The following is a 17,033-nucleotide window of genomic DNA, read 5'->3' as shown; positions in this document are numbered from 1 at the left end:
TTTGGCCAGTCTAGAGAAAAGAAGGACTAGGGGTGACATGATAGCAGCCTTCCAGTATTTAACAGGATGCCACAAAGAGGAGGGGGGGTCAATTTATTTTCTAAAGCAACCTGGAATTGAGGAAAAACTTTCTAACAGTGAGAAGAATTCACCAGTGGAACAGAAGTTGTCTTCAGAAGTTATGGGTGCTCCATCACTGGAGGTTTATAAGACAAGACTGGACAGCTATTTGTCTGAAATGGTATGGGGTCTTTTATTTGAGCAGGGGGCTGGACTAGAAGACCTCCAAGGTCTCTTCCAGATTCTATTCTATTCTATTCTATTCTATTCTATTCTATTCTATTCTATTCTATTCTATTCTATTCTATTCCATATTTTCTATTCCATTCCATTCCATTCCAGATTTTCTTTTCTTTTCTTTTCTTTTCTTTTCTTTTCTTTTCTTTTCTTTTCTTTTCTTTTCTTTTCTTTTCTTTTCTTTTCTATTCTATTCTATTCTATTCTATTCTATTCTATTCTATTCTATTCTATTCTATTCTATTCCAATCCATTCTCAGGGACAAGAGGGACCTGCACAGACTCCCCCAAACTGGCCAGCCAATCCAACTCTCAGATTCCATACCTCTTGTTCGCCCATCTTGTGAAAGAGGAAAGAATTCGGATTCTCACTGCATTAAGTCATCCTGCTTCCTGGATCTGGAGGTGTGAAATTCCCAGCTGGGAGAATAAATAGAGCCAGCAGCCCAAGGGTGGGGCAGACGGATTCATCATGTCTTCTGGAGGTCTTCTTCTCCTGCTGGGACTCCTCAGCCTCTGGGCAGAGCTGACCCCCGTCTCCGGCCAGGACCGTCCAAGTGAGCTTTCAGAAAGATCTTGAAACCTTTTGCAGGGATGGGCTGAAGTGATCAGAGTTCTCCCCCCAAAGACCCCAGTCTAGAACCTCTGGCTTGGTGGGGCTTCTTCTGGGGAGGTTCTGGAGATGGTGGTTGGGTGTCAGCTGAGTAGGAGACAGAAATGGGAGGGGGCCCCAAGAAAGAGAGATGCAATTTTAGGGGAAAGGCTGACCTATCTTTAACTCAATGCAGCAGCATGTAGGATATGAGAAAATTCAAAAATAAAATAGTATGTAGGTATATAGGTTAGAAATGCCTATAAGTAAAGATTTAATTTTGCTTAAGCAGGGGGTTGGACTGGATGACCTGCAGGATCCCTTCCAGCTCTGCTACTCTGTTAAATTTGTTAGACATTATTCTGCTTTAAGATAGTTGGAGAAAAGACATGCTGAAAGCATACCAATATGTAACAATGTTGGGTTAGAATAGATCTTCTTTTGTTTGAGGCCCGTTAGAAAGAGGCCCACTCTTTAATGCCAAGGCAATAGAGATAAGAAAGAGCCATGCTTGCAAAATATTTTATGGGTAGTTATAGGGAGGTGTTGATGAACATGTAATTAGAGAAAGAGATGATGTTCTCTCTAAAAGGCGCTTCGGATTAGCTTTGATCAGTCACTAGATGCGATGTAGGAGGGGCATAGGGGGGCATCAGGATAGGGAACTATAAAATGTAATGCTTTTGAAACTTCAGGTGTGGCTTCCTGGCTCAAACTCCTTGTTGAGATCTGCTGGGATACCACCCTATTTTGCGAAATTGTTTTTATTATTTTCTTTTAATAAAGTCTCTTTGTTTTCATCGACCCATGCTTCTTGGTTGAATTCATTTTCAACAAACAGAATCAGGATTTTAAGCAAGAGGAACAATCCAGTCAGCCATCTGATCCAACCTCCAGAGCAGAAACCAAATTAAAATATCCCAGATGGCTCTCGACTGCTTGCAATCTGAGCATGCTAAGAGGGCACCAAGTTGGGGAAGAGCCTTAAAGATTTTTGTGCAAGTTAATCAAATAACATCCCCCTCCCTCCCCTTTCCATTTGTCACAGAGTTTTGTCATCTTCCTCACGAGGTCGGACCATGTAAAGGGTATATCCCTCGCTTCTACTACCACTCGACTTCAAACGAATGCCAAGAGTTTATTTATGGTGGATGCCAGGGAAATGCCAACAATTTTAAGACCAAAGATGAATGCCACTTCACCTGTGTTGGTAAGTAGGGAAGGAGTTCTGGACTGAACTCTTCACTGAAAAAGATCTGCCGTCTTTTACAATTAAGCATAAGATGGGTTAATGAAGCATCATGGTTCTCACAACAGGCTATGATGGATTCAAGAGAAGGGAATCTTTGTCAATCGGGTTGAACTGTGGAATTTCTGGTGCTCTCTGAGCTGGGTGGTTTTTGAACTAGGAAACATCATCAATACTAGAAGGGAGTGGGGTTTGCAGAGAGGAGGAGGAGGAGGAGGAGGAGGAGGAAGAAGAAGAGAAGGAGAATGCAGTCCCTGGAAAGAGAATGACTAGTGCTCTCAGGGCTTGGAACAGACTTTTCATTACTGAACTAGGGAATTTCATCAAAGCTAGAAGAGAGTGGGGTTTCCTCTCTGTTTAGATACTTCCGTTTGCATAATAAGCCTTGGTGGGGGTGGGTTTTTTTCATGATATTTTCTTGATTGGGGTGTTATTTTTTTCTGAGTTGTTTGTCCCTGCTTATAGAATTAGAATTAGAATTAGAATTCTTTATTGGCCAAGTATGGTTGGACACACAAGGATGTTGCGTATGCTCCAGTAGGGGGATTCAAATCCCGGCGCTACCAGTTCGCTATTGGTAGAGTGCGGGCACGTGCGCATGCTTTGGGAGTGTGCAGTGCTTCTGCATGTGCACAGAGAGTTTTTGATGATGTCTGGGTGGGTGGGCGGAGCATCCTGCCGCTGCCACTACTGATTCGTCCAAACCGGGGTGAACCGGGAGCAACCCACCACTGATACGCTCTCGGTGTACATAAAAGAAAAGATACATTTGTCAAGAATCATAAGATACAACACTTGATGATAGTCATAGGGAACAAATAAATAAGTAAATCTTAAGGATACCAGCAACAAAGTTACAGTCATACAGTCATAAGTGGGAGGAGATGGGTGGTGGGAACGATGAGAAGATTAATAGTAATGCAGATTTAGTGAATAGTTTGACAGTGTTGAGTGAATTAGTTGTTTAGCAGAGTGATGGCGTTCGGGGAAAAACTGTCCTTGTGTCTAGTTGTTCTGGTGTGCAGTGCTTTATAGCGTCATTTTGAGGGTAGGAGTTGAAACAGTCTATGTCCAGGATGTGAGGGGTCTGTAGATACTTTCCCAGCCCTCTTTTTGACTCGTGCAGGATACAGGTCCTCCATGGGAGGCAGGTTGGTAGCCATGGTTTTTTCTGCAGTTCTAATTATCCTCTGAAGTCTGTGTCTGTCTTGTTGGGTTGCAGAATGTGGTTATGTGGATGTTGGCATGATGGCTCCATCCTGCCCACTCCATGAACCACCGAGGACCCAATTGTGAGGGAGCCCAGGTGCCTGTGCTGAGGGAGCCACTCAGATCTTCAAGCTCCCCATTTAGCCTAAGAACTTCAGACAACTTCCAGGAGGTCCAAGGAAAGAAGACTTCTCTGGTTGCCCATCATCTGCTTGGGGGAGGGTCCTATCTTATCCCCTCTGTATTTGGGGAGGGGACTGTCGGGGGGTGTAGAACCAGCACAGAAAGTCTCTGCCTCCCATTCCCTGAAATTCCTCCTTCCTCTTTGGTGGAAACCGGGGCTGTGCATGTCCACCCACAGGATTCCAACCAAGAAGGGGGGAGGGGGCAGTTTTTTTTAAAAAGGCAACATGATTGGTTTTTGAGGAAGAAAAAATTTTTTTTGCTTCCCAGCCAAGAAATTGCATCAGTTATGAATCTTCTTGGATGAGAAGAGAAACGTCTTCTTCTTCCTCAAAAAACAGTCAAGTTCATTGGTGGAAACCGATGGGGAGTAGTAGGGGTACACATGTCCACACCCCCAGGGACCAAGCCAGTTATTGTGTCCCTTCCCCCGGGCCCCTGAGAGGTTGACCCCAGAGGAAAATGGCTGTGCTTTGTGGGAAAAGAGGTGAAGAGATGGGAATGCAGCTCCAGCTGGCAACCTATCATCCTAGATGTATGGAGATGTTTTTAGTCCTGAAAGGCCCAGAGATGAGATCTTCCTTCACCTGGGATTCCAATTCCAGAGGATTCTTTCAGCCTTGGGATCTTCTTTTTTGCAGAAAAACCTGGGGTGTGTCCCCAGGGCCCTCAACAACGTCCTTGTCTTGAGAAGTGTCATAATGACTGGAATTGTCCTGGGATGCAGAAGTGTTGCCGTTACGGTTGCCTGACTGAGTGCAAGGATATTCTCTATGAGACGCATGGTAGGTCCCATAAGTTGTCCCTTGTGTACTTTGCTTAGAGCAAAGGAATGGCTGTGTGGGGTCTCCTAGGCCTAGATGTGGTCTGGGCACAGGCAGGTCTCTCTGGGGTCTTTCAGGCTCTCCTTGTGTCCATCAAAGGTGGAGCTGATGTAAGAAAGAGGAAGGTGCCATGATGCCGAAGCAAACCTTAGTGGGGTGGGGCCTTCTTCCTGATAGATATCCACAGAAATCAGTGGAAGCCATGAGACTGACTCACCACATGCCCCTCCCACTATCTATTGACCTCTTCTTCTCTTGAACCTCCATTGGTAGAATGCCCCTCCCCAACCATTTAGCTTCTGCTGGGCACTGTGTTGAAAAAAATGGTCCTCCTGCCATCCTGGTCAGGAAGCCAGAAGGCCCCAGACAACAAAGACTTCCAGGAGAAGCAGCAACCAGGACAGAACTCCTTGCCCGCTTTGGTCCACTCATCCTCTGGGCAAGTTAGAAGCTCCTGTGAACATGTCTTTGTCTGTGTTCCAAGAGGTGGCCTTGAGGTCTCCTAGGAGGAGAGGATTGGAAAAAACCCTGGAGGTCATCTAATCCACCCACTTTCAAGTGCATCTGGGAAAGATTCTGTCCCACCTTTGCTTGAAACCCTCAGTGATGGAGCCCCATAACTCCAGGGGAGAGGCTGCCGCCCCGTTCCTTCCCTTCTCTCCCAATCAGCCCATGCCTCCTGATTTCAGATTTGGGTCTCCCCGGTTGTAAGATGAGGCAGGGAGAAGCACTGGAGGCCGTTCTGGGAAAAACCTCATATCTGAATGTTTGTTTTTACAGCATTACCAACAAGGAGACCCACCAGAATTGGAACTACTGTTCGAACTTGACCCAAAGACCCTTCTTCTGTCCTGCACCACCCTGGAGACCCTCCCCCCAAAACCCACCCTGGGCTCATTCCTTCTCCTCTGCAATAAAAGTTTGGTTCCAGCTGCCCTCTTGGTCTCACGTGTCTTCTTTGGCCTCTTTGGGGGTTTCCCCTCCCTGCGTTGACCTGTGTCCCCCACCCCACTTGTCAGAGGAAGAGGGGCTGAGAGGCAGCACATCCTTCCCCAATGTGGCTTTCCAGAGAGAATGCCCAGGGAAGCACGTCTCGGAGGCTGAAATCCCTGACACTCAGTCCCTACAAAGGGTTTACTCCAGAGTAAATCCAGGGGGTGGGGACAGGAGGCTCTGCTACTCTGCGATGGCTCCACATGGATGGACTGGCTGGAGACAATGAGGCAAATCAGAGAAAGTTTTCTGCCTTTATCTAATGAAGCAGAAGAGAAAAGAAGAAAAACAGGAAAAGAAAACAGCAGGAAAAACATTAGATACACGAGGGGTTTTTATGCATGTAGGTACGTGTCTATTTTACACCCAATACGGGGGTCGGTTCTACTTACCTTTACTACCAGTTTGCAATGGGACCGCATGTGCAGAAGCTTCCCTCCGGGTCAGTGGGCAGAGCCTCCCACCGGTTTTACTACTGGTTCTTGTGAACCGGTCCGAAGCAGGGGCAACCCACCACTGATACAATACTTGCCCATGCAAAATCTCCCTGCCACCGGTTCATAAGTCACCAGTAACTTCAATTCCTGGGAGAACCCAAAGCCTCTGCAGGAAAAGAGCTGCTGACCATCTCCCCTTGGGCATCTTCTGATGCGCTCCAGTGTTCCTCAAAGGTCCTGGCTTCACTGCCTTCTCTCCAGAATGGCCACTCCAGGATCTTCAGCCTGTTCTCATAAGCCACGTCCAGAAGGCGAAACGTCCATAGTCAGAAGGCCAGAATGAGTTCTGATCTAGGTTGGAGAGGAGACCACTGTCCTTTACTGCTCCTCTCCCCACTTCACATACAACAACAGTAGCCAAATGCCCTGGACTTATCTCCATCCCTCTGCCCCCCACTCCACCTCTGGTGTTCCTAGAAAAAGATGTGCAAGATTTATTTCATACACAATAGATCAGAAAAGCAGCAGGCCCAGACAGAGTAACTCCTTCTTTCTTGAAAGCTTGTGCTGATCTACTCGCACCCCCCCCCCCCATCATCTACTCTACTGTCAGTCAGAAGAACTAATGGAAACTCCTAAATTTCACAAGGCAGAAAGAGCTTCAACTGCAGTGAGAGGTGGATTTGGATTAGGCAAGGTCTGAGAATGCAGGAGAAGTCTAAGAAGTTATTGCATAGCAATAAGCCTCATCGATACTGAACATTAAAAACAGCATCCAAATAACAATTGCTTGGATTTTGCAAGATAGAATAAAATAGAAAATAACAGAGTTGGAAGGAACCAGGTCTTCTAATCCAACTCCTTGTTTAGGCAGGAAACCTTATACTATTTCAGACAAATGGTTATCCAACATCTTAAAAACTTCCAGTGTTGGATCACTCACAATTTCTGGAGGCAAGGTATTCCACTGATTAATTGTTCTAACTATCAGGAAATTTCTCCATAGTTCTAAGTTGCTTCTCTCCTTGATTAGTTTCCACCCATTGCTTCTTGTCTTCTTCAGGAGCTCCTTCAGGAGCTTTGGGGAACAGGTGGACCCAGTGGTGAAATCTAAAATTTGTTGCTACTGGTTCTGTGGGCGTAGCTTGGGGGGGTGTAATGTGATTAGGTGGGCATGGCCAATTTTTTTTTTTTTTTTTTTTTTAGCGAAGAGGTTGTAAAAAATGCTTTCAAAAGGCTCTGACGATCCCAGCTGAGTTGCCTGATCTGCAGAAGCTTTTTTTCTTTTAAATGCCTCTGATGATCCAAGCTGGGTTGCCTGATCGTCAGAGGCATTTAAAAGAAAAAAGCCTCTGATGATTGTGCAGCTCAGCTGGGCATGGGGCGGGGGGACAGGGATGTTTGCTACCGGTTCTCCAAACCACCCGCCTCCATCGCTACCGGATTGGGTGATCCGGTCCGAACTGGGACCATTTCACCCCTGGGTGGACCCCCCTCTTCTTTGTGGCAGCCCCTGAGATATTGGAAGACTGCTATCATGTCTCCCCTAGTGCTTCTCTTAGGACTAGGCGTATCCAGTTTCTGCAATTGTTCTTCATATCTTTTAGTCTCCAGGTTCCTAATCATCTTTGTTGCTCTTCTCTGCACTCTGTGCAATTGGTGTGGCAGTGCTGCTCAGTTGCAGTTCAGATTTTGGGGATGGAGACTGGGTTGGCCCTGCGGTCAAGAGGGAACCATTTGATCTTACCGAAATGATCTCCAGGGTCATCCCAAAGGTGCTTTTTCAAGAGGCAACTGGACTTTCTGGTTTTTCTTTGAAGATGTTTCGCTTCTCATCCAAGAAGCTTCTTCAGCTCTGGATGAGAAGCGAAACGTCTTTAAAAAAAAAACAAAAACAGAAAGTCCAGTTGCCTCTTGAAAAAGCCCCTGTGGGACAACCGTGACCTGGATGACTGAGAATCTCCATAGACAGATCTCCAGGGTCTCAAAAACAGGGAGGGGGATGGGGACCTAGGAGTCCTAGTGGATGATCGCTTATCCTTGATTGCATAAACAGAATCAAAATCAGGTGAAGTATTAGTACCTCTTTATATGTAATATATGGGCCCTTAGTAAGGCCACATCTGGAATCCTGTATCCAGTTTTGGTCACCACATTACAAAAAGATGTTGAGACACTGGAAAAAATATAGAGAAGAGCAACTAAGAGGATTAAAGGCCTGGAGACAAAAACATACAAAGAAGGATTTGGATTTGGCTAGTCTAGAGAAAGTGTTAAGGAATTCGCAGAGTAACCCTTGAGTAGCAAGGGTGTGCACATGAAAGCGATTGAGAGTAGTTACGAATAAACACAGCCAACACACAGATACACTGAGTTGTGTTTACTTTCAGGAAATAGTAAGGCACAGTCCAATAAACAGTCCAGGTCATACACATATAAAGCAGGAGATAGCAAAATGACAGTCCAGAGATAATCCAATAACAAAGTCTTCTTACCAGTTGTTGTAGTCATTCACAATAATCAGTTCTTCTGGATTTGCAAACAGTGGCATACAGAGATATCAAACATCAAGACCAGCAAAGAGAAACAAACCATGTTTCTAGCTCCCTCTTAAGGAGATTCCTACAGAGCTAACCAATCAGGACACAGTATGATGCATTACAGCAGTCTTAAAGCTATATTGAGGGTTTATATATTGCCAACCCAACAAGTTAGCTAATAATCATTTCCTAACAGAAAGGAAGGACCAGGAAGGACATGATAACAGTATCCAGTATTTGAGGGGCTCCCACAAAGAGTGGGGTGATGCACAACCTTCATGGTGCCCAAACAGCAGGAATGCCAGGCTGGGCTGGACGGATGGACCTTTAAGTCCTGCTTTGAGGAAGTGAGAAGATCCCTTGCAGGAACAAGAGGAAATGGAGGGATGTCGAGATCTCTTTCTCAAGGCAATGAACCGTTGGCTTTGCCCATGTCAGGAAGGGCCAACAGTTGAGGTAACACCTGTCATCTGTGCCAAGGGAGGACTCTTGTGTTTGCACTGGTGAGCCCTGGGGCTGCTTGTCTTTCCTGGATCCTGGCTTACACAACAGTGTCCTGGGTTACGAAGCCTGTTTGCATGTTGGCATCACAAAGTGTACCATGGCAAAAGGAATCAGAAGGGCCGTCCTGAGAGAGTCGTGTGCCCCTCACATGGTCCCGAGGGTCCTTCGGTCTCCTGCAGCCTGGAAGAGCAGTTTCTTTTCATGCTGTGGAAATTGATGGGTGGAGGGTGGAAATGGATGTTTTTCGATCTGCTGAGAAATTAATTCCTTCCCATTGTGGAAGTTATTGGTTAATTATGAACAGAAGACTTGCAAAGGAGATATTTTGTGGACAACTATAATAACATATGCATAAAACATACACATTCTACACGTCCTTGTATATCTAATTATTTTTTCTGCCATTCCATTTTCTTGTTCTCTGAGCTTGGTTGTTTTCTTGCAGATGTTTCATTACCCATCTGGGGAACAACATCAGTGCTAGAAGGGAGGAGGTTGTCAACTCACAAAGCTTTCCTGACCTGCTCCCGAGTTGCCATAGGCAGGGGGATGGGAAATCGTACCTCCCAGCTGCACCGAGGAATTCACACCACAGTCAAAACAAAACACATCCTAGCCACCCGAAGGCAAGGCCATCTCCACAGAGACCCACAATGGCAGAAGGGAGTGATTTCTACGACCCACAAAATTGCTTCATTGGGGAACGGTCATTGAGGAATGTGACTGGTGACACACCATGGGGGGAGGGGGCAACAGGGTCAGAGGCAAGGCGCGAACTGGGTGAAGTCAGAGTTGGCTTTGCTTGGTCCGTGCCGATATGGCGCTCCTAATAAACAACTGGATTTTTCTTGCTAAAGGGCTTGCTTTTATTAGGGCATCGGTCGGAACCTTGGGAGGAGGAGGGGGAGGAGAAAGAGGAGGAAGAGGAGGAGGAAGACTCATAGCTTGATTTGGTTGTGCTGCATGGGCTTTGGAGTGTGCCTGGATTTCAGACTTTGTGTGTGTGGATTTGTGGACTTTTGCCTTCATTCTTGGACTTTGTGACCCTGGACCTAGACCGAAGAGTACCAGACTGAAGAGAACTTCACATTTGGTGGGAGTGGGAACCTGGAGAATAAGACTTCTGTCTTGGAGGGCCTTCTGTGTGAGGGAGGGACTGGAACAGAGCAACAGGGACCTGTTTAGCTTTCCCCACACTGGCCACTCAATGCAACTCTGAATGTTGTCACCTCTTGTTCAACCAACTTATGAAAGAGAAATGAATTCAAATTGTCTCTGCATTACAACTGCTTCCTGGATGTGAAATTTCCAGTTGGGAGAATAAATAGAGCCAGAAGCCCAAGGGTGGGGCAGATGGTTTCATCATGTCTTCTGGAGGTCTTCTTCTCCTGCTGGGACTCCTCAGCCTCTGGGAGCTGACCCCTGTCTCCGGCCAGAACCGGCCAGGTAGAGCTTTTAGAAAAATCTTGAGACCCTTTGCAGGGAGGGGCTGAAGTGACCAGAGTTTCCCCCCCCCAAAGACCCCGGTCTAGAACCTCTGGCTTGGTGGGGCTTCTTCTGGGGAGGTTCTGGATATGGTGGTTGGGTGTCAGCTGAGTAGAAGACAGAAATGGGAGTGGGCCCCAAGAAAGAGAGATGCAATTTTAGGTGGGGGCCGACCTATCTCAATTAAATGCAGCAGCTGAATCAGGATTTTAAGCAATGGGAACAATCCAGTCAGCCATCTGATCCAACCCCCAGAGCAGGAAACCAAATGGAAACATCTTAGATGGTTCTCAACTGTTTGCAATCTGAGCATGCTAAAAGGGCACCAAGTTGGGGAAGAGCCTTAAAGACTTTTGTTCTGTCTAATCAAATAACATCCCCCCTCCCTCCCCTTTCCATTTGTCACAGAGTTTTGTTATCTTCCTCCTGACCCCGGACCATGCCTTGCCATCTTTCCAGCCTACTACTATGACTCAGCTTCAAACGAATGTAAAGTTTTTATTTATGGTGGTTGTTGGGGCAATGCCAACAGGTTTGGGACCAAAGATCAATGCCAGTACACCTGTGTTGGTAAGTAGGGAAGGAGTTGCAGATTGACTTCTGCATTGAAAAAGGATTGTTGTCTCTTAAAATTAAGCATAGGGTAGCTTAATGTAACAGTGTAGTTCTCACAACAGACTATGATCGATTCCATAGAAGTGAATCTTTATCACTCAGGTTGAACTGTGGAATTTCTGCTGCTATCTGAGCTTGGAGGAGGAGGGGGGAAGGAGAAGGAGGAGGAGAAGGAGAAGGAGAAGGAGAAGGAGAAGGAGAAGGAGAAGGAGAAGGAGAAGGAGAAGGAGAGTGCAGTCCCTGGTGCTCTCTGAGTGTAGTTATTTTCTTGCAGACGTTTCATGACCCAACTAGAGAACATCATCAGTGCAGCTTAGTGTAGGGTTTGTTCCCTGTTTTGATATTTCAGCTTGCCCTGAAAGTCTTATTTATTTATTTATTTATTTATTTATTTATTTATTTATTTATTTATTTATTTATTTATTTATTTGTTCGATTTATATGCCGCCCTTCTCTGGAGACTCAGGGTGGCTTACAATGGTTTTTAAGCAATAGCCTTCATACTTTTGTGTATACCTGTTTAGTAAGGCTTTTGGGCCCCCCCAAGCGGTGTTCTTTTTTATACAAAGTCAGCTTATTGCCCCCACAAACCGGGTCCTCATTTTACCTACCTCGGAAGGATGGAAGGCTGAGTCAACCTCGAGCCTGGTGAGATTTGAACTCACAGTAATTGCAGGCAGCTGGTGTTACTTAACAGTGCTTTAGTCTGCTGTGCCACCAAGGCTCATCCTTGGTGGGAATGTGTTTTTCTTGAGTAGGGAATTATTTTCTGCTGGTTTTTTTTGTCCTTATATGGATGTTGGCATGATGGCTCTATCCTGCCCAGTCTATGAACCACCAAGGATTCAATTCTGAGGGAGCCACTCAGATCTTCAAGCTCCCCATTTAGCCTAAGAACTTCAGGCAACTTCCAGGAGGTCCAAGGAAAGAAGACCTCTCTGGTTGTCCAGCCTCTGCTTGGGGGAGGGTCCTATCTTATCCCATTCTGTATTTGAGGAGGGGGCTGTGGGAGTCTGCAGAACCAGCACAGAAAGTCTCTGCCTCCCATTCCCTGAAATTCCTCCTTCCTCTTTGATGGAAACTGGGGCTGTGCATGTCCACCCCTGATCCCAGCCAAGAGAGGAGGGGCATTTAGAGTGTCCATCCCCCTCCTGAGTCCCGAGTCCTGGCTCTCTCCTAATCAAAACATTCCTCCTGATTTCAGCTTTGGGTCTCCCTGGTTGTAAGATGAGGCACTGGAGGCCGTTCTGGACAGAAAGCTCATATCTGAACATTTGTTTTTACAGCATCAATAACGAGGAGACCCACGAGAATTGGAACTACTGTTCGAATTTGACCCAAAGACCCTTCTTCTGTTCTGCACCACCCTGGAGACCCTCCCCCCAAACCCCACCCTGGGCTCATTCCTTCTCCTCTGCAATAAAGCATTGGTCCTGGCATCCTTATCTGTCTCAGGTGTCTCCTTGGGTCCCTTTGGGGGGTTTTCTCCCCACCTTGTCAGAGAAAGAGGAGATGAGAGGCAAGATGACTTTCCAGAGGTGATGCAAAGGGGAAGAAGCTCTCGGAGCACAAAATCCCAGAAACTCAGTCCCTACAAAGGGTTTACTCCAGAGTAAGTCTGGGATGGACCCAGAGACTCTGCTACTCGCTGATGGTTCCACATGGATGGTCTGGCTGGAGACAACGAGGCAAATCAGAGAAAGTTTTAAGCCTTTTTTTAATTAAGGAGAAGGGGGGGGGAAGAGAAGCGGAAAAAACCCAGGAAAGTAAAACAGAATGGTAGGAAAAATATTAGATATGGGAAGGATTCTCATGTATGTAGATATTTGTCAGTTTTAAACTTATATTATAGCTGTCCACACAAAATCTCCTTTCTGCCACCTGTTCCTAAGTCACCAGTAACTTCATCTCATGGAGAGGGAGGGAAGGGAAGGGATTAGAAGCAGGTCAAGGGTTTTGTGTGAACAAAGCCAGGCATTAATGGTGAGGCCAACAGTTGGTCTGGGATCTCTCAGCTACTCAGAATAAAGCTGGAAGGGACCTTAGAGGTCCAGCCCCCTACTCAAGCAGGAGACCCTCTACCATTTCAGACAAATGGCTGTCCAGCCTCTTCCTGAAAACCTCCAGGGATGCAGCACCCACAACTTCTGGTGGCAAGCTGTTCCACTGGTTAATTGTCCTCACTGTTAGGAAATTCCTCCTTAATTCCAGGTTGCTTCTCTCTTTGATCAGTTCCCAGCCGTTGCTTCTTGTCCTGCCTTCAGGGGCTTTGACCCCCAACTCTTCTTTGGGGCAGCCTCTCAAAGACTGGAAGACTGCTATCATGTTCCCCCTAGTCCCTGTTTTCTCTAGACTGGCCAAACCCAAATCCTGCAGCCATTCTTCATATGTTTTAGTCTCCAGGCCTATAAATCAGTGGTGGGTTTCTCCCGGTTCGGTCCGGTTCAGCCAAGCCGGTAGGAGTGACGATATGACATCACCGAACCGGTTCTCCCCCCCCCGCCTGCCCACCCCCCCACCCCCCGTTATTCTTACCTTTTATTTGGTCCCACCCCCAATCTATTGCTGCTTCCTGAGTCCCAGCTGATGACTAGAGGGAAAAAAAACTGTTTAAACTCTTGCCGTGGGGCTTCAAAGGGCCGCCCTACAGCTGATCAGTGTTAAAAGCAAACAAATGAGTCGGGTTGTAAGTGCGAGGACTGGTCGCAAGTGTGAGGACCTTCCAGAAATGACTCTGACCAGCTAGCCATGCCCACCTAGTCACATGACCTCCAAGCCACACCCACAAAATAAGCTACACCCACAGAACCGGTAGTAAAAAAAATTTAGAACCCACCCTTGCTATAAATCATCTTAGTTGCTCTTCTTGGCACTTTTTCCAAAGTCTCAACATCTTTTTCGCAATGTGGTGACCAAAACTAGATGCAAATTCCAGGTGTGGCCCTAGGAAGGTTTTATAAAGCAGTACAAATACTTCAAGTGATTTTAATTCTATGCATCTGTTTATATAACCAGGGATTGTATAAGCTCTTTTGGCCGCTGCTACACACCACTAGCTCATATTCAAATGATCATCCATTAGGACTGCAAGGTCCCTCTCACAGTGACTGGTTTTGAGTCACATTTTGCCTAAGCTGTTCTTGTACCTTTGATTTTTCCTGCCCAGGTGTAAAATCTTGCTTAAAAATCTTGCCACATTAAATATCATTTTGTTGAATATGGCCCATTGTTCAAATCTGTCAAGATCTTTTTGGATCCTGAGTTTGTCTTCTGGGGTGTTGGCTGTTCCTGCCAGTTTAGTGTCATCTGAAAATTTGATGAGTTCCTCTTCTGTTCCCTCATCTAAGCCATTTATGAAGATATTGAAGAGTCCTGGGCCTAAGAGGGAACCTTGTGGCATCCCACTGCTCACTTCCCTCCATGTAGATGTGGTACCATTAAGAACTACTCGTTGAGTACGGTCAGCCAGTTACAAATCCATCTGGTGATGATGTTGTCTATCCCACTTTTTTTCTAGCTTACCAAGAAGTAGGTTGTGGTCTACTTTGTCGAATGCCTTGCTGAAGTCTAAGTATACTATGTCGACAGCAGTTTTCTGGTCTACTAATTTAGTCACTTTGTCAAAGAATGAAATAAGATTGGTTTGGCTTGATCTGTTTTTAACAAACCCATGCTAGCTTCTAGTTGTAACCTTATTTATTTCTAGATGTTCACAGATCTGTTTTTTGATTATTTTTTTCCACTATATCCCCAAGTATTGATGTTGGGTTGATTGTTCTGTAATTTCCTGGGTCTGTTTTTTTTTCCTTTTTCCACATCAGCTCTTTTCCAATCCTCTGATAATTCCCCGATGCTCCAGGAGGTACAATAGTTCTGAGATATAATCTGTCAGCTCCTTCAGAACTCTGGGATGTAATCCATCAGGTCCTGGTGACGATCAGACAGGTGTTCTCTTGCCATTTTCTTGCTTATCTTAATTTTTATTTGTAGTCTGAACTAGACATTTCTATAACAAGAAAATTATTTAATTGGTAAAGCCCAAATCAAAGTTTCATTTTTTTCCACCTCAAGCACAAAGTCCAGCAACCGTTTCCAAGTAGAAACAAAAGGAATCATTTTTTTTCTTTAATCATAGCTGTCAGTTTAGCCATCTCAGCTAACTCCATCAACTTTTGCAGACTTTCTGCCACTGTGGTCATAAAATGGCCAGCAGGTAGCATCACCTGCCCAGGTGTTTGTGCTCAGATTGTCAGGAAATTCTGCCCCCCCCCAGGTCTCTCTCAGCAAGTCCTTCCCTGCTTGGCCAAGGCAAAGGTCACTCCAGATTTGAAGGCTTCACTGCTTGCTCTGAGTGTTCCTCTTTACACAAATCCTCGTGCAACAAACCACCTTGTTCAAGCCTGTGGTTACACACTTGGAATCCGGCATCCAGTTTTGGTCGCCATGATGTAAAAAGGAAGTTGAGACTCTGGAAAGAGTGCAGAGAAGAGCAACAAAGAGTATTCGGGGACTGGAGGCTAAAACCTATGAAGGACGGTTGCAGGAACTGGGCATGGCTAGTCTAGTGAAGAGAAGGACTAGGGGAGACATGATAGCAGTCTTCCAATATCTCAAGAGTTGCCACAAAGAAGAGTTGGGGGGGTCAAGCTATTCTCCAAAGCTCCTGAAGGCAGGACAAGAAGCAATGGGTGGAAACTAATCAAGGAGAGAAGCAACTTGGAACTGAGCAGAAATTTCCCGACAGTTAGAATAATTAATCAGTGGAACAACTTGCCTCCAGAAATCGTGAATGCTCCAACACCGGAAATTTTTAAGAACATGTTGGATCACCATTTGTTTGAAATGGTATAGGGTTTCCTGCCTAAGCAGGGGGTTGGACTAGAAGACCTCCAAGGTCCCTTCCAACTCTGTTATTCTATTCACACGGATCCTCCTTAAAGGACTCTTGTGGCTGTGGTGAAGAGCCCTTCCAGAGAGTGAGAGTTGGAGGCTTCTCACCTCTGCCTGAGAAAAGGTGGGGATGGGGTTATTATATTTTATTAATTTATTACACAATTTTTCTCTTTTATTAGTTTGTTTTATACATGAGGTTTTTATATTCCTGTGAGCCCCCATGTGTGAATAGGTGGCAATAGAAATTTCCTAAAATAAATAAACAAAATTATCACATCTCAGCTTGCCAACGAACTGTGAGGGGAGGGAAAGGGAGACAGAACATAGCCCAGACATCAAGATGTCAGTATGAGAACCAAGGACACTTAGCAGGTATTTGCAGAAGCCCCAAAGACTTTCCCATAACAATATCCAGAGACGGCATTGGACAATGTGACCTCAGCTAATTGGTGGGTGGTAGAATTTGAACTTTAACTAGAGGGATTAGCACAGGAAAGATCTAGATCTGGTTTTGCCTTCAAACATGCCGAAATGATGCACTCAATAAAGTTTTGCATAGAGAGATTGGATCGTCTCGATCGTGCTTGCCTTGGTTGAGTACATCTGTCTGTCCATCGGAACCTGGACACATAGAATATCAGAGTGGGAAGGGACCTTTCTTCTACTCCAACCCCCTACTCAAGCAGCAGACCCTGGCCTCTACCATTCCGGACAAATGGCTGTCCATGAATAGGAAGGTTTGGCACAAGGCAGCTTCTGCTCCCTGTTTGCATTATTGCTTGTTCCTTGTTTATTTATCTGTCCTTGTTCCTCCTCAACCAGGGTTGGGTAATAGATGGGTGGTGAGGGAGGGGCTCTCTGGGCTGATTAGGGTTCTCTGCTGGCAGTCAGAAGAACCAACGGAAACTTCTAAATTTCACAACACAGAGAGAGCTGCAACTGCAGTGAGAGGTGGATTTGGATTAGGCAAGATCTGAGAATGCAGGAGGAGTCTAAGAAGTCTATTGCATATCAATAACCCTCATCGATACCAAACATTAAAAACAGCATTCAAATAACAACTGCTGGGATTTTGCAGGATTGCAACTGGTGTGGCAGGGCTGCTGAGTTGCAGTTCAGATGTGGGGAGGGAGGCTGGCTTGGCCCTGGCTCTCGGATAAATCCTGCAAAGAGGGAAGAGAAAATTTATTTATTTATTTTATTTATTTATTT

The 17,033-nt window shown here is 45.7% G+C and overlaps 2 protein-coding genes across 2 annotated transcripts; both read left to right on the top strand.

The window, feature by feature from the left end:
* The first annotated feature begins 769 nt into the window (after nucleotides 1–769).
* On the top strand, nucleotides 770–5,280 carry LOC139315514 (kunitz/BPTI-like toxin). The gene is made up of 4 exons (XM_070941875.1): nucleotides 770–854; nucleotides 1,938–2,099; nucleotides 4,172–4,315; nucleotides 5,135–5,280. Exons 1-4 carry the CDS (start codon nucleotides 770–772, stop codon nucleotides 5,182–5,184), a joined length of 441 nt encoding a protein of 146 aa, XP_070797976.1. The 3' UTR covers nucleotides 5,185–5,280.
* Nucleotides 5,281–10,192: 4,912 nt separating this feature from the next.
* On the top strand, nucleotides 10,193–12,264 carry LOC139313912 (kunitz-type serine protease inhibitor bitisilin-2-like). The gene is made up of 3 exons (XM_070939392.1): nucleotides 10,193–10,274; nucleotides 10,722–10,883; nucleotides 12,215–12,264. The coding sequence occupies exons 1-3, from the start codon at nucleotides 10,193–10,195 to the stop codon at nucleotides 12,262–12,264; spliced, it is 294 nt and encodes a 97-aa protein (XP_070795493.1).
* The last annotated feature ends 4,769 nt before the right edge of the window (nucleotides 12,265–17,033 follow it).

The sequence above is a fragment of the Pituophis catenifer genome, unplaced genomic scaffold (assembly GCF_029215685.1).
Source record: "Pituophis catenifer annectens isolate HBS135680 unplaced genomic scaffold, rPitCat1.0.hap2 SCAF_3, whole genome shotgun sequence".
NCBI classification, from domain to species: domain Eukaryota; kingdom Metazoa; phylum Chordata; class Lepidosauria; order Squamata; family Colubridae; genus Pituophis; species Pituophis catenifer.
This window is presented reverse-complemented; position numbering and strand designations above follow the sequence as displayed.

What these genes read in the sequence shown, in the direction of transcription:
- LOC139315514 (XM_070941875.1), top strand. Translation starts at nt 770, where the DNA reads ATGTCTTCTGGAGGTCTTCTTCTCCTGCTGGGACTCCTCAGCCTCTGG. An exon ending in ATGCCACTTCACCTGTGTTG is followed by an intron (nt 2,100 to 4,171) that starts GTAAGTAGGGAA and finishes TCTTTTTTGCAG; the next exon opens with AAAAACCTGGGGTGTGTCCC. An exon ending in TATTCTCTATGAGACGCATG is followed by an intron (nt 4,316 to 5,134) that starts GTAGGTCCCATA and finishes TTGTTTTTACAG; the next exon opens with CATTACCAACAAGGAGACCC.
- LOC139313912 (XM_070939392.1), top strand. Translation starts at nt 10,193, where the DNA reads ATGTCTTCTGGAGGTCTTCTTCTCCTGCTGGGACTCCTCAGCCTCTGG. An exon ending in CTCCGGCCAGAACCGGCCAG is followed by an intron (nt 10,275 to 10,721) that starts GTAGAGCTTTTA and finishes CATTTGTCACAG; the next exon opens with AGTTTTGTTATCTTCCTCCT. An exon ending in ATGCCAGTACACCTGTGTTG is followed by an intron (nt 10,884 to 12,214) that starts GTAAGTAGGGAA and finishes TTGTTTTTACAG; the next exon opens with CATCAATAACGAGGAGACCC.